Source organism: Tupaia chinensis, unplaced genomic scaffold (assembly GCF_000334495.1).
Source record: "Tupaia chinensis unplaced genomic scaffold, TupChi_1.0 Scaffold144899_1, whole genome shotgun sequence".
NCBI classification, from domain to species: domain Eukaryota; kingdom Metazoa; phylum Chordata; class Mammalia; order Scandentia; family Tupaiidae; genus Tupaia; species Tupaia belangeri.
Genome location: NW_006204759.1, coordinates 4383991 through 4399809, shown reverse-complemented (window position 1 = coordinate 4399809; position 15819 = coordinate 4383991). Strand labels below are relative to the sequence as shown.

At 41.7% G+C, this 15819-nt stretch overlaps 1 protein-coding gene across 1 annotated transcript in view; it reads left to right on the top strand.

Annotated features, from left to right (window-relative positions):
• ZZEF1 (zinc finger ZZ-type and EF-hand domain containing 1) overlaps window positions 1-15819 on the top strand; it is a gene marked incomplete at its 5' end in the record, with an annotated part of 151332 nt that overhangs the window by 40341 nt on the left and 95172 nt on the right. Inside the window, 3 exon segments of the mRNA XM_014583836.2 lie at window positions 3554-3652; window positions 9633-9724; window positions 10872-11020. Coding sequence (XP_014439322.1) covers window positions 3554-3652; window positions 9633-9724; window positions 10872-11020 — 340 coding nt within the window.

Sequence of the window (15819 nt, the reverse complement as noted above, 5' to 3'; positions counted from 1 at the left end):
GCCAGCAGGTGGCATGGTGGTTAAGGGTGCTGGACTCCCACATAACCGACCGCGGTTTGAGTCCCCAAGCTGGCAGTTTGCTTTCTCACTTTCTCTCTCATTCTCTCACTCTGTCCCTCTCTGGTCAAATTAAAATAAATAAATAAATGGATAAATAAAGTTAAAGAAAGTAATTGTTTGGAAAAAATTAAAAATAAAAAAAGATTTTAGGATATTCATAGTGACAAAGCTAACAGAGATGCAAGAGAAATAACGAACTCCAGAAGATGCAGGAGAAAAGAGACAACGAGTTCCAGGAGGTGAGGAAGCTCTTCCACAGTCTGAAAGAGGATATACACATCATAAAAAAGAATCGAATGGAACTTTAGAGATGAAGGCTGTCATAAAGGCAATCAAAACCTCCCTTGAAAGTATTAAAAGCAGATTAGATCATGCAGAAGATCAAATCTCAGTTAGAACCTCTGACCTAGAAAATTTGACCAAAAAGACTGAGGAAATAACCAAAAAAAAAAAAAAAAGAGAGAGAGAGAGTAATATACGAGTAATACTAATACCATTAGACGCCCAAACCTCCAGATAATCGGTATCCCAGAAGGTGAAGAAACTAATCAGGACATTGATAGTCTATTCCATGAAATCCTGGAAGAAAACTTCCCAAACCTAGAGAGGCACTCAGATATCCAGACCCAGGATATACAAAGGACCCCACACAGAATCAACCCAAGAAGATCTTCTCTAAGACACATTATAGCCAGACTGACCAAAACTGCAGACAGAGATAAGATACTAAAATTGAGAGAAATGTCAAGTCACTTTCAAAGAATATCCCATCAGGCTAACATCAGACCTCTTGTTGGAAACAATGCAACCAAGGAAAGAATGGGAAAATATATTAAAAGTGTTAGATGAAAAACAATTTCAACCAAAAATACTGTATCCAGCAAGATTATCCTTCATGTGGGAAGAAAAGACAAACATTCTCAGATAAATAAAACCTGAAAGAATTTAGCAATACCAGACCAACTTTTCAAGAAATTCTGAAGGGGTACTATACAAGGAAAACAAAAGACAGACAAATAAGAGAACAAAAAATGACCAAGAGAAAGGCCAACTTAATGGTCGGGACAAGTTCTGAAATAGCAATAATAATGTTGAATTTTTTTTTTTTTTTTTTGGAAAGGTTTTTGGTATAGGGCACGTGCGCTTGCCAGAAAGAAACAGAGAGACAGAAAACGAGAAATCATCCCCCCAGGGGGGATGGCCACGCCACAATCCTTTCTCTTCCATTCTCCTCTGTGGATCTTAGGCATGCACGCACATACACCCAGTGTGAGTTTAAGCCAATGGGTTCAGGACTCGAACTGCGGTTGACTCCATGGGAGTCCAACGACACAGCCATTACACCAACTGCTGGTCCCAATAATGTTGAATGTTAACGGAAAGGTCAGACCACGCTAACACTGAAAATTCAACAAAAGAGATTACATGAGACTGAACTGGTGAAGTAGAATTCTATGACTTTTTTCTAAAACATTACTGATTTTCTTCTATGCTTTGTCTTCCTGATTTAAGGATTTTTGTTTTCTTTTGAGTTGTTGGGTTCAGCAACTTGATAAAGAATTTTTAAAAATCGATGCATAAACTTTTCTCCCTTCCTGACCCCTTTGCAATTGGAAAATATTTGTGAGCATTCTTATTTTGTGGCAGAATGGTTATTTGCAAAAGTTCATTAATACAGTAGTAGCTGTTGCCTTGCATCAGAAATTGAATTCCTATGGAGCTTTGTGCAAATAACAGACCAAATTGAGATTAGGCTAATTTTTTTTTTCAAATAAGTTAGTGTATACCTCTCTTTAGTAAAAGGGGAAATGGGGAGAGAAAAAAAGTGTTTCAGAAGAAAATTACAGTGCAGTTGTCACTAGATTCTAGCTTTATCCATACTTTAAGGTCTTTTGAGAATCAATAAAATGTGAAAAAAAAAGTTTAGTATGGAAGGGAAGGAGGAGAAAGGGGAAGGAAAAGGGTAAAAGTGTGCTTAATTGACAGAAAATGAGAAGCTATTTGCGGATGATAATGTATATAGTAATGTCCTTGTCCTGACTGACATGCATGGTTTTTGTGTTGGAAAAAGAAATGTATACTGTAAAGACAGGTGATAAAATGTAATTTAAACAAGCAAACAAACAAAAGTTTATAATTAATGATTCTTCGTCAGAGAGCAGCAAGTAGGAAAGGAATGTATCGGGGGAATGTGATTACTAGTATGGAATTTTCCATATCTGGGTTATGTTACAGGTTAATGAGGATTGATTATATTATTAAAAGAAGCCAGTTTTCAGGTCATCATAGCGAAAGCTGGGTTTTGTAATTCTTAAAATTTTCAGGGGGCTGGCAGGTGGTGTAGTGGTTAAGGGTGCTGGACTCCTACGTGGCTGTAGTTTGAGTCCCAGACCTGGCAACTTGCTTTCTGTTTCTCTCTCTCTCTCTCTCCCCCCTATATACATTCTGTCCCTCTGTGGGCAAATTAAAATAAATAAATAAAGTTAAATAAAATAATATTTTAAAAAATCCCTGGTTTTTTTAAAAAAAAAAAAAAAACTTTCAGAATTTCCCTGGATATGTTTTAAAGAAACAAGTCCTGAAACGTGTGTGTGTGTGTGTGTGTGTGTGTGTGTGTGTGTATACACATATATGTGTGTGTGTGTGTATGTAAATGCAGTTGCAACAAAATTAAGTATTGGCTGTAATATACTATCCCTTACAAATTCCTCCATATATTGAATTTATGTATTAATCTGTATCTTATAATGTGCTTTGATTTTTTAAAAGAATGATTTATTTATTAATTTCATTTGTTGTTGTTATTTTTTAAATTTAACCAAACAGAGACAAAGAGAGAGAGAGAAAGGGAAAGCGGAAAGCAAGCTGCCAGGTCCAGGATGTGAACTGTGGTCGGCCATGTGGGAATCCAGCACCTCTAACCACCATGCCACCTGCCAGCCCACAATGTGCTTTAATTCTGAACATTGATTGTTCCAGAAACCTCTACTTGGACTCACTCAGGAACAAAAGCTATACTTTCTTTCTTTCAGGGAAGCACAAAAGGATGGTGTAAACTTTTGTCTAATACTATGGTTTCATGTTATATTTTTTTTTAAAAGAGATTTTTGCTATAGGGTGTGTACACTCGCCAGAGAGACAGAGAGAGACAGAGACAGAAAATGAGAAATCGCCCCCCCAGGGGAGATGGCCACGCAGCAATCCCTCCTCCTCCATTCTCCTCTCAGGATCTTGGGGATGCCTGCACACGCACCCGGTGTGAGTTTAAGCCACCGGATCCAGGACTCAAACTGCGGTCGACTACATGGGAGTCCAGCAATGTAGCCATTTTGCCATCTACTGGTCCCTTCATGTTAGATTTTTAAGTGGGTAAATATTTAGTTAGCTGTCTGGGTGGTCACAGACACTTCCTTTCCACTAATACATTTGCTAATTTTCATTTTTTTTTTGTAGTACTAGCTCAAGGCTTGCTCTCTGTTTCTTCTTTGGTCAGGTAAACCTCTTCAGTTGACTCTTCAAGCATGTGATGTCAAAGGAAAAGAAGATAAATCAGGACCAGAAAACCTTCTTGTTGAGCCATGGACCAGGGATGGTAAGTGGTAACGTATCTATTACTAGTGTGCCCAGCAGAAAGCATGTGAAATCACATTCAGGCCTTTGAAATTTTTGGAGGTATGTAGTTTTGACTCACTTTCAGTTTTCAGTTGGCAGAATTTTCTGAACAATTTGTGTGGTTTGGTTGTAATCTGTCTAGGTGCTAATGACCTGTAATTTACAAGTACTTAGGGCCCTTTCGAAAAGCAGGGATTCCTCCTCTTAGAATATAAGAAGTTACTGTTTTTAAGATCGGATTGTCTTTCTAATGTGTTATCTTCAATTGTTAAGAAACTTCTTGGATTAGTAGCACTGTACTGCTGAGAACACCATTTAAGGAGGTTATTTCCTGATAGAGCCGACCAGGCAGTTGAAGTGTCTGGGAGGAAGCCTCATTCACTCCCTAGTGCCATAGTAACTGCTCTGTACTCTGTGTCTTTTCTCTGGGTTCTTTTCCTCATCCAAGGGGTGTCTGTGAGTCTCTTTCTCATTCATCTTGTAACTATTTGGTTAGTGTCCTGCATTTCTCTTCTACTCACTGTACTGCTTTGACTCTTGCTGATTCAATAAAGGAAGTAGAATGTTCCAGCCATTATCAGACCCAGCAAGGGACTGGCCATATTGCTTTGGATTTGGTTTTCCCTTAGATTTCCTCAGCAATGCAGTCTTCATACATTCTCAGTGGTTGCCTCTTCTCTGTCTTGGTCTTTCTCTCTCTCCTTTTTCCGTTATTCAGTCTCCACACCAGTGAAGTAAAGACCCCTTGGAAAATGTGCTTTTTCCCAGTTGTATCTCCTCTCCTTGGTGGTTCACTGAAGCATCAGACTCTTGCACAAAATGATTTCTCTACAGTCTGCTTTGAGCAGTCTAGTCTTTCCAGATAAGCTCTTGTCGCTGCATCCATCTCTTGCCACATGGAAGGCTGAGGCAGACTGCTCAGTCCTCTGCCATCCAAAGTGGGTGGGGTCAGGAGGAATGGGGCAGCATTAGAGGCCCTGTCAAGGGTGCTTGCATGTTCTCACTCTCTTTTGTGCATGTGTTCTCTATAATAAAAAATTAATTAAAGAACCACAGGTTTTTCTTCAGGTATTAGAAGCGTTTGCCAGGGCCAGCAGGTAGTGTGGTGGTTAAGGCACAGGATCCCACATGGCTAACTCTTGGGTTTGAGTCCCAGACCCAGAGGCTTAAAAAGCACACTGGGTGCATGTACATGCATGCCCAAAATCCGGAGAGGAAGACAGAGGAGAAGGGATTGAACCATGGCCATCCCCCCAGGAGGTGATTTCTCACTTTCCTTCCTTCTCTGCCACTCTCCATTAAGTTCACTTATTCTGTAGCAAAAATCTAAAAAAAAAAAAAAAGGAAAGAAAAGAAGAAACATTTGCCAGCTCTCGTGAACTCGTCCTGTGTCTTTTACCCACCACTTCTTCCTGCCTTCTGGTCCCCTTGGATGAGTGGGTTTTTAAAATCTGACTGTAGCTTGTGGATTAATTATTTTGGGTGAGGTTTTGAAAAGTACAGGGTGGGAAGTGAATGGATGTGGGGAGAGCACTCAGCTTCTTCCAGTCACTCCTTTGACAGCCCTCGCTGTTTATTTCTTGTGACTCAGTTGTGGGTCTGTTTTGCTCTGCTGTGAAAAACGAGCCTGAAGAGATAGACAGAAGAAAAGTCCTCACAGCCAGAGCTCTTGGGTTTTGAGAAATTCATTCTTCTTCTTACAGGAGTAAAAGCTTTTGTCATGGGTACACGTCAAGTTCCCCCACTACAGGAAAGTGCCTGTTTCCTACAAGAGCCATTCCAATGTCCACAAAATGCCCTTGTAACCCAAATGCTGACACCCCAGAGAACTAATGTTCCTAGTAGCCAGTGCCACTTAATCTGGTATTTTAAAAGACTACTGGGTGCTACTAATCGAAACTGAAGTAGTAGATAGGTTTGGAGGGGGGTTATTTTTTCTTTCTTTCTTTCTTTTTTTTTTTTTAAATAGAGATTTTTACTATAGGGCACATGTACTTGCCAGAGAGACAGAAAGTGAGAAATTACCCCCTGGGGGTGGGATGGCTATACCACAATTCCATCCCCTCTATTCTTCTCTCAGGATTTTGGGCACACATGCACATTTGCCCAGCATGAGATTTAAGCTGCCAAGTCCAGGAATTGAACCACAGTCAACTATGTGAGAGTCTTAGGATGTAACCATTTTGCCATCTGCTGGTCCCTCTTTACTTCCTTTTAATGAAGTGGTAGATGTTTTAAATCCTTTAAATCTAGGCTTTTTTTTTTTTTCCTGTCATTTTAAGAGAATACATTTGGTAAGTGGGGGAGGGCATAAAAATAATTTGTTTTAAAATATCACAGTTAAAACATGTGACTTGGTTTTTTACCAAGAAGAGGAATCACAGAGGTTATATTTATTTTTTCTTTTTTAAAATAATTTTTTTTTTCAATTTGCTATAGAATACACATACGAGAGAGACAGAGAGAGAGAGAAAGTGAGAAAACAAGCAGCTAGGTCTGGGACTCGAACTTCAATTGGCCATATGGGAGTCCAGTGCCCTAACCACCACGCCACTTACTGGCCCCAAGGTTATACTTATTTTTATGTTTTTTGTTTTAAAATAGAATATTTGGTAGCAATGTTAACTTAAAAAGAGTCTGTCTAGTTTTATTGACTTAAATGATTGCCTTAGCTACTTTGAAACTAATTAAAATGTCTAATTAACCATTTAACTTCCAGGTTGTAGTTCAGCCTTTACAATAGATTTCTTTAGAAATATCCAGACTGCAGGGACCAGCAGTTAGCGTAATGGCTATGTTGCTGGACTCCCATGTAGTCGACTGCAGTTCGAGTCCTGGACCCGGTGGCTTAAATCTCACGCTGGGCGTGTGTGCGTGCGTGCCCAAGATCCCAAGAGGAGAATGAAGGAGAAGGGATTGCGGTGTGGCCATCCCCCCTGGGGGGTGATTTCTTGCTTTCTATCTCTCTGTCTCTCTCTCTCTCTGTCTGTCTGGTGAACGCACGTGCCCTATAGCAAATAAAAAACCTCTCCAAAAAAAAAAAAGAAAAAAGAAAAGAAATATCCTGACTGCTGGGAAAAGTAACAGTTTACTGATTGGGATAGTGTTTAGGATTACTATTAGTGGAGCTACGTGAATTTCTCACGGGATAGTTCTTTAAAATTGTCTACTGAAATACTTACGGATAGAATCAGATCATATAATAGCTTTTGTCTACAAATTAGTAAGGATTCCTTTGAATGTAATTTTTGTGGTTTTGGTGATAAATTTATACATTGTCTTATGGAGATTCTACTTCATCAATATCTTGTTATATTGAACTTGGTGTAATGAACTAAGAAGCATGAGGGCCAGCCAGTGGCATAGGGGTGAAAAGGCAGCTGGGGGACCAGCAGATGGCGTGGTGGTTAAGGCACTGGACTGCCACATGGCTCACCACAACTCAAGTCCCGGACCTGGTGGCTTGCTTTCTTACTGTCTCTCTCGTCTATTTCTGTTGAGCACCTATAGCAGAAAATTAAGAAAAAAATTCTTTTTTTTTTTTTTTTGGAGAGGTTTTTGCTATAGGGCGTGTGCGCTCGCCAGAGAGACAGAGAGACATAGAGACAGAAAGTGAGAAATCACCCCCCAGGAGGGATGGCCACACCGCAATCCCTTCTCTTCCATTCTCCTCTCGGGATCTTGGGCACGCACGCACACGCGCCCGGCGTGAATTTTAAGCCACCGAGTCCGGGACGCGAACCGTGGTCGACTACGTGGGAGTCCAGCGACATAGCCATTATGCTAACTGCTGGTTCCCAAGAAAAAAATTCTAAGAAAATATTAATACATAAAATTAAATAAATAATTCTTTAAAAATAAAAAGGCAGGGACCAGCAGGTGGTATAATGGTCACTGGACTCCTACGTAGTTGACCACGGTTCTAGTCCTGCACTCAGTGGCTTAAAACTCAGACTAGTGCATGTGCATGTGTACCCAAAATCCTGAGAGGAGAATGGAAGAGAAGCGATTGTGATGTGACCATCCCTCCTAGGGGGTGATTTCTTGCTTTCTGTCTCTCTGTCTCTCCGGCAAGCACATGAGCTCTATAGCAAATGTCTCTCCCTAAAGAAAAATAGATAAATAAATAAATAAAGGCAGCTGGATCCCATGTGACTGACTATGTGATTCCACACTCTTGAGTGTGTGTGCATGTATCCTCAAAATCCCAAGAGGAGAATGGAGGAGAAGGGATTGTGGTGTGGCCAATCCCCAATCCCCCCCAAAGGGGGAGAATGCTTTCTCAGACCTCTTCAACCTCTCTACCCTATCTCTTTCTGGTGAACACTCGTGCCCCTAAACAGAAAGAAAGAAATAAGCATGAAACTGGTTTTAATCTTTTCATTAAAAAAATAATTGCCAGAGGGTACATCCAGTACAATACAGAGAGAGATGAGGGCAGGGGGTAGGTAGGTGGAGAGGGAGCAGAACATGAGGGAGCACTCTCTATGGGCAATAGTCATGACACAATCCCTTCTCCATTTCTTCCTCCTTTTGGGATTTTGGGCATGCATACATACATGCCTGGCATGATTTTCATGGGATCTGGGACTCAAACCATGCAATTGGCCATGTGGGATCCAGCCGCCTTAGCCACTACACTACTGGCTGTCCCCTTTTCATTTTGTTTGGTTAAGAACAATTCAGGGTCCCAGGGGGAATGGTTATTTAGTGCTGACTTGATCATATGCATGAGTTATATATCATTTACAGAGGTTTGAGAAATAAAGGCAACCTTGGGTCTAGCTTAAGACCATTTTGTGACTTGTTAAAGGATAATTTAACAACAAAAAGTAAATCATGACTGTTATGCAAATGTAAATGAACACATGTCAGAATTCTTTTTGGCTCATTAATTAATGAAACCAGTAAGATGTTATATACACAGTTCAAAGGAGAATTCATGAAATACACGTACACCAATAGGAATGGTGAAATTAATTTACCAATAGGTACAAAGTTGGTTGGTACCCATGCATAGTTAGCTATGTGCCCACAGGACACAGTTTATTTTTTTAAAGTTTATTTCTTTCTTCCAAGAGCAACAGAGAGAAGACAGGCATCCCCAGTAGGGTCTTTGGTGTGATCCACCCCCCAGCTTCAGCCAGCTTCATATAATGGGCATGTGTATATCTAGCGTGTTCAGTGAGATTCCTACTTGAACCTGGAAACTTCTAATGTAGGTGAGCCTTGAACCCAGAAACTTCAAATGTAGGTGAGCCTTGAACCCAGAAACTTCAAATGTAGGTGATCTTCGCAGACCATTGCATTCCCATTGCTCCAGTGTTCACCCCACCAAAGAACCCGATTTTTATGTCTGTATACAAGAATTATTTGCATTACTCTCAGTACTCTATACTTTACAGAATTATAAAATAACATAGAGGCAATGAAAGGTGGAGATAGCCAAGAGAGTATAGTAGACAGGACTCTCAGTAATCCAATTTGTTTCAAAGTCTTTCACAATCTTTCCTGACAGAACGTTCTAGAAGCTAACTAATCCCTTTTATGGCCACTAAGCCTGCTTGTTTTCATCAGGGCAAACAGTAGTCATGGTTTTAGATATGGTTCAGGAAGATGATTAATTGTCCAATCTTTTGTCTCTGAATTAAAGCCACAGTCTTTATAAATGCTTTTTTTTCTTTGTTAGTACCTCAGGGCAGGGCTGCCCATGAGGCTGAGAAGATTGTGCCCTAAAGAGGTAGGCAGTATCTGCTTAGGATACTACCAGAGGGTTTCCCTAGGAGTTTATCATGGTTGTTGCATCTGTCTAAAGGGGAAAATTTTTTTTTCAATTTTCATGGAAGTACCGGATAGACTGGTTATCTTTCTGCCTCAAAAGATGTGGTTTGTTTTTGTTGGTCTTAGTTCTTGGTTATAAATACGAGTCAGTCATCTTAACTAGTTTTTCCTTTTTTCAGGTTTTCTTACAGAGACTGGAAAAACCAGAGCAAGTACTATTTTTTCTACAGGAACTGAATCTGCCTTCCAAGTTACACAGATCAGAATTATGGTAATTCTCATACTACCACTTTTTTTTTCTTTTTTTTGCTGGAGTGTGTATGTGCACATCAGAGAAAACACCCCTCAGTGGGGCATGGTTACACCAGTCCCTTCTGCTCTGTATCCCCATCCTATTGGAATTTTGGGTGCACATGTACACATACCTGTGTGTTTTTCAAACTGCCAGGGCTAGGATTTCAGCTACATCGTTGGCCACGTGGGATGTGCCTGCCTTTATCACCAGGCCATGGGGCTGGCCCTCATACTACTAGGTCATCAGGAAAGTCATGATGTATTTTTCTTTTTTATAATTATTTAATTTTATTAATTATCACTATTATTATTATTTTCAATTTGACCAGAGAGAAACAGGGGAGAGAGAGAGAGAAAAAATAAGAAAGAAAGCCGCTAGGTCCAAGACTCAAACTATGGTCAGCCATGCGGGAGTCTAGCATCTTAACCGCCACGCCACCTGCCAGTCCCTGTGATATATTTTTCTGTGTTCTTCTATGCAAAAAATGTGTCACAACTTTCCTAACTGCCCAATGCAATACCTTCTTTAACCAATGTAAGGTGCATGTGTGTGTGTGTGTGTGTGTGTGTGTGTGTGTGTGTGTGTATTTATAGGATTACATTTTGAAAGTCTGTGTCATTGATTTTTCATTGAACATTTAATGATGGTGTACTTGTGTCAGGCCTGGAACGAAGGGCAGGGACATAAGAATGGATAGATTGGGAACAGCAAGTGGCGTGGTGGTTAAGGCGCTGGGTGCTCCCGCATGGCTGACCATGGTTTGAGTCCTGGACCTGATGGCTTGCTCTCTCACCTTCTCTTTCTCTCTCTTTCTTTGTATCTCTCTAGTCAAATTTAAAATGAATGAATGAATAAATAAAGTTAAATAAATAATTTTATAAAAAAAGAAGAATGGATAGATTAAGTCTGATAATGGTATAAATCTGAGCATTAAGAAAGTTAAGGAACCATTCTATAGAAGCAGCTTTCTTATTTTCCTCTCAGACAATGTATTTGAAATACCGTTTCATTTGTTTGATTTTGCTTTAAGCGATTTGGATATAACCTTATTATTTGGAAACAAACAGCCATGGAATTTTTGCTCCTTTGTTATATTATACTTCACCCCAATCTCTGTTTCCAGGTTCGACGTGGTGGCATTGGTGCCCAGTGTGGATTGGTATTTGCTTATAATTCATCTTCTGATAAATTTCACGCAGAAGAACACTTCAAAAGGTTTGAAAAGTATGACAAGTGGAAACTTCAGGAGTTCAGACAATTTGTGAAAAGCAGGTAAGGAGCAGATTAAGAATCTTTGTAGGTAATAAGGACATATCCATTCTCTTATTGATGAGCTATGCTTCATCTTAATAGAAAAGGTGCCACAAGCCCCCCTTAGTGGCCATGGCACTCCTCACTTTCTAGCAGCATACGTGAATGTTAATTTGTGTGTGTTAATTTTGCCCTAGCCTCTGACTCAGTCCTTTCTGTCCTTTGGGACCAAGAGCACACACTTTGAAAATGGCTGGGTACTGATATATGCTTGAATTATGGGCACTTGGAAATTTACCCCTCCCCAGTGTTCTGCTTCTCATTCATCCTTTTTTTGTTTTAAGTTTTTGTTTTAGGGCACTTGTGCTTGCTGGAGAGTGATGGGGTGGGAGTGAGAAATCACCACCCCCCCCAGTGGGGATGATGATGCCCCCAGTCCCTTCTTTTTGCAGGATTTTGGGCATGCACACCCACCTGGTATGTTTTTCAAACAACCAGGTCTGGGACACCAACTATGTAGTCGGCCATGTGGGATCCAGAGCCTTAACCACCATGCTACCTGCTGTCTTCATTTATACTTTGGTTGAAAATATTTATTGCATTTTAAAGATTTATTTATTTATTTATTTATTTATTTATTACATGAGTTTTGCCTGAGAGAGAGAGATTGAGAAAGCAAGCCAGCAGAGAGAGAGAGAGAGAGAGAGAGAGCAAGCAAGCAGCCAGGTCCAGGACTTGAACCACAGTGGGCCATGTTGGGAATTCCAGCGCCTTAACCACCACACCACCTACTGACCCCACTGAAAATATTTATTAAAGATGTACTTTGTGCCAGGCCTGATGCTAAGCACTGAAGATACTATAATGAGGAAATCGACACAATCCATGCTTTGTAGAGCTTACTGTTTAGCTCAGAAGATAGACAATAACACTTGCCATAGCAAGTGATAGGAAAGCTATGTGGGAGAGCGAGCATACCTGGCTTGATCAGGGAAGGCTTCCTGGAGCAAGTATTCTTGTGTTGTTTATGAAGGATGAGTTAAAGAGTTGATTAGCCATTTGAAGAAGCAGAAAGAGTGACCCAAGCAGAGAGAAGAGCAGATACGTAGACCCAGTGGTGAAGTATGGCACAGCCATGGATGTGATCAAACAAGCCCTGTATTATCGAAGTTGTCTGAGGTGGGGAGTTGGGAGAGATGGAGCTGGTGAGCTGGGAAAGAGCCAGGCCATCAAAGATCTTCTTGACTCTTGTTTTAGGGTTAGACTTTCCTTAAAGCAAAGTGTGTATGGTGGGGGCAGGGGCAGGAGGAGGGGAAGTATGTGGTTAAGGAGTTTCAAAAGGGCTAAGGAGGCCGATGTATGTTTTAGAAGCATTTACAGTGAGTCATGCCATGCGTAGCATTGGTTGGAAGAGAGCAGGCATTGGGGTAGGGTGGAGGCCGTCACTGCTTAGGGAAGCAGGTGTGGGTGGTGCCAGCTCAGGCAGCAGTGGCACTGGTGGAGAGGCCCGAACTGGTAAGCAGACGACTAGAAGCAGAAGCACCAGGACCTGCTGAAGGACTGGGTGAGAAGCAAGAGGGGGAAGAGCACTTGGACAGCAGAGGGGAAGTCAGCAGTGCCTTTCTCTGGGGTAGAAGATACCTTGGGGGAAAGCAGGCTTGTGGGGAAGAGCATGAGCTCACTTCTGATCTGGTTGAATTTGAAATTCCTGGAAGCCTTTGAGATGTCTAATAGCCAGTTAGATAAACAGGTCAAGGGCCTGGAAGAGGAGTTTTTGCTGAAGGTACTGATGTAGCAGTAGAAAAGAACATTCTGGAAGAGTTTATGGATTGGAAAGGGAGGTAGGTCAACAGGATAAGAGGTACCAGCATTTAAGGGCAACAGAATAAAACTTAGTCAAAGAAGTAGCAGGAGGGGCCATTAGTTGGCATGGAAGTTAAGGTGCTGGATCCTTAGTGGCCGACTGCATAGTTTGAGACCCAGACCCAGTGGCTTGAAAATTACGCCACAAAATCATTGTGCATGGATGCCTCAAGTCCTGAGGAGACTGGAAGAAAAGGGATTGTGGGATGGCCCTCCCCTCTGGAGAGTGATTTCTAACTTACTTTCTCTCTCTGTTGAGCTCACGTGCTCTATAGGAGGGGGGGAGGGAAGGCAGCAGCAAAACTGGGACTGTGCCCTCACGAAGCCAAGGAAAGATAATGTTCAAAGCAGAGAATAGGCAGCAGTATAGCTATTACCCAGAAGCCAGGATAGCCTAAAAGTGGATCAGTGGAATGCAGCCACGGAGGTTATTAGTGACCCCTTGTTACTACTAGCAGGTAATAGTTAGAACTCCTGGAGCTGACTCTAGACTTGCCGCACATGCTCCTGTGTTTTGCAAGTAGTGGAGTGCTGAAGTTAACGGAAGCCTTTCAGTACCATCCAGAACAGTACTGCTTGGGCTATTCTGTGCATACAAACCACCTGTGATCTTGTGGAAATGCAGGTTCAGTAATTCTGAGTGGGGCCTAAGGCTTGTCTTTCTTTTATTTTTGTAGAGGTTTTTGCCTCTACAAAATAGATGCATACGCTTGCCAGATAGACAGACAAAGGAGAGGGAAAGTGAGAAATCACCCTCTGGGGGTGTGTGTGGCCACTGCAGTCCCTTCTCCATTCTCCTTCCAGGATCTTAAGCATGCATGTACCATGCCCAGTGTGATGTTTGAACCGCGGTTGGCCGTGTGGGAGTCCAGGAATGTAACTGCTATGCCATCTGTGGTCCCGAGGCTTGTCTTTCTAACACGCTGCCAGTCTAGGTCAGCACTTCAGATGGCAAGGTTCTAGAATGATCCCCTTTCTGTGCTAGATTCCTTCGGTGGCTTCCCTGACAAATGGTCATGTGGCCTCTCTGGAGTACTGTTATGATGAAATCTCATGACATTTCAGCAATTAGAATATGTAGAAACTAGAATAAGTAGGTTGAAACCTACTTTTGTCATTTTTATTCAGTTGCCTTGATTCCAACCCGCTAAATGAATTAGAACAAATGCCTCTCATTTCTAAACTCTCTCTTCCATCATATATGCCTTTTTAAAAGATGTTTTTCTGGGGGCCAGCAGGTGGCATGGTGGTTGAGGCTCTGGACTCCCATATGGCCAGCCGTGGTTTGAGTTCCAGATCTGGCGGCTTGCTGTCTCACTTGCTCACTCTCTCTGATGAGCGTATGTGCCCTATAGCAAATTAAAATAATAGTAGTAATAAATAAATAAATATTTTTTTTAAAGAGATGCTTTTCTGGGCTCAGAAGTGGTGGTACAGGTGGTAGGATGCTGCTGCCTAATAGAGGAGCCATTATGGGAAGGCCCAGGGTTTAAATCCTGGGTCAACTTAAACACACAGACACACCTATGAATGTACCCATGATCCTGGCTCATTGGAAGACACTGGGGAGGATCATGGTGTGATGAGACCCTGTTGGGTATGTGTGCATCTGTCTGCCTCATCTGACTTTTTTTCTCAAAATAAATAAGCAAACTTAAAAAGAAATGCAGACTCGGAACACATGGGAACCTGAGTTTGATTTCCTGTCTAACCGGAAGGCATGGCATCGTGGCATGTTTCTGTAATCCCAGCAACTTGGGAAAGCTGAGGCAGGAGAATCGTGAGTTTGAGAATTGCACAAATGAGACCCTTTCTTAACAAAAAGAAAAAAGAAAAGATGTTTTTCTTTCCTAATAATAGCTAGAGATGACAATTTTAGGCAGCCATGTCCCACTCTTGGGACATATTAAAATAGGTCTTTTCCCCTTAACCTGCTGTCAAACAAGGTCTTTCACATCTTATACAAGATGATTTTTTAAAAAACTAAATATAAGACTATTCTCATTCTCCCTTGATGATTTTAGCTCCTGGTTCCAGCCTGAACTACCCTTGAATCCTGATTTGGTTGGCCTATATTTTATCAGTCTCTCTCAAAATGTTAATGTGCATGTTATTTATCGTCTTGCCCTTTTTTTGGTCATGTCCCTGTGGTCAGGCATTGTCAGTCAGCATGCTCCAGCGTCAGGTTTGGCTGCTGTGCACACTTAGAGGACTAGTATTCAATTCTCTTTTCTCTATCCTGCCAATGACATGTGCTCTGATGAACGAGGTTGCTTTTTTCTGATCTCTGAAACATACCAGACTTCTGTATCTCAGACTTCCTTGATGACTCCGAAAGTATGAATTTTAAAAATCTTCAAACATACACTTTTTTTTTTTTTTGGAGAGCTTTTCGCTACAGGGCGCGTGCACTCGCCAGACAGACAGAGAGAGACACAGAGACAGAAAGCGAGAAATCACCCCCCAGGGGGGATGGTCACGCCGCAATCCCTTCTCCTCCATTCTCCTCTTGGGATCTTGGGCACGCACGCACACGCGCCCAGCGTGAGTTTTAAGCCACCGGGTCTGGGACGCGAACCGCGGTCGACTACATGGGAATCCAGCGACATAGCCATTACGCTAACTGCTGGTTCCCCAAACATACACTTTTGAGGAAGCTCTTTGTCATGGTTAAGAGAATTCTACCTTTTCTGTTGGTTTTAGTGTTAACTATATTACAGAAAGACTGCACCAAAAAAGACATCAAGAAGAGAACATTTTGGGGCCAGTGGGTGGTGTAGTGGTTGAGGTGCTGGACTCTCACATGGCCACCTGTGGTTTGAGTCCCAGGTCTGGTGACTTGAAAATCACAGCTAGGAAAAAAAAAAAAATCACAGCTGGACACGTGTGCTTGCATGCCTAAAATCCCAGGAGGGGAAAGGATTGCAGCATGGTCATCCACCCTGCGGGGTGATTTC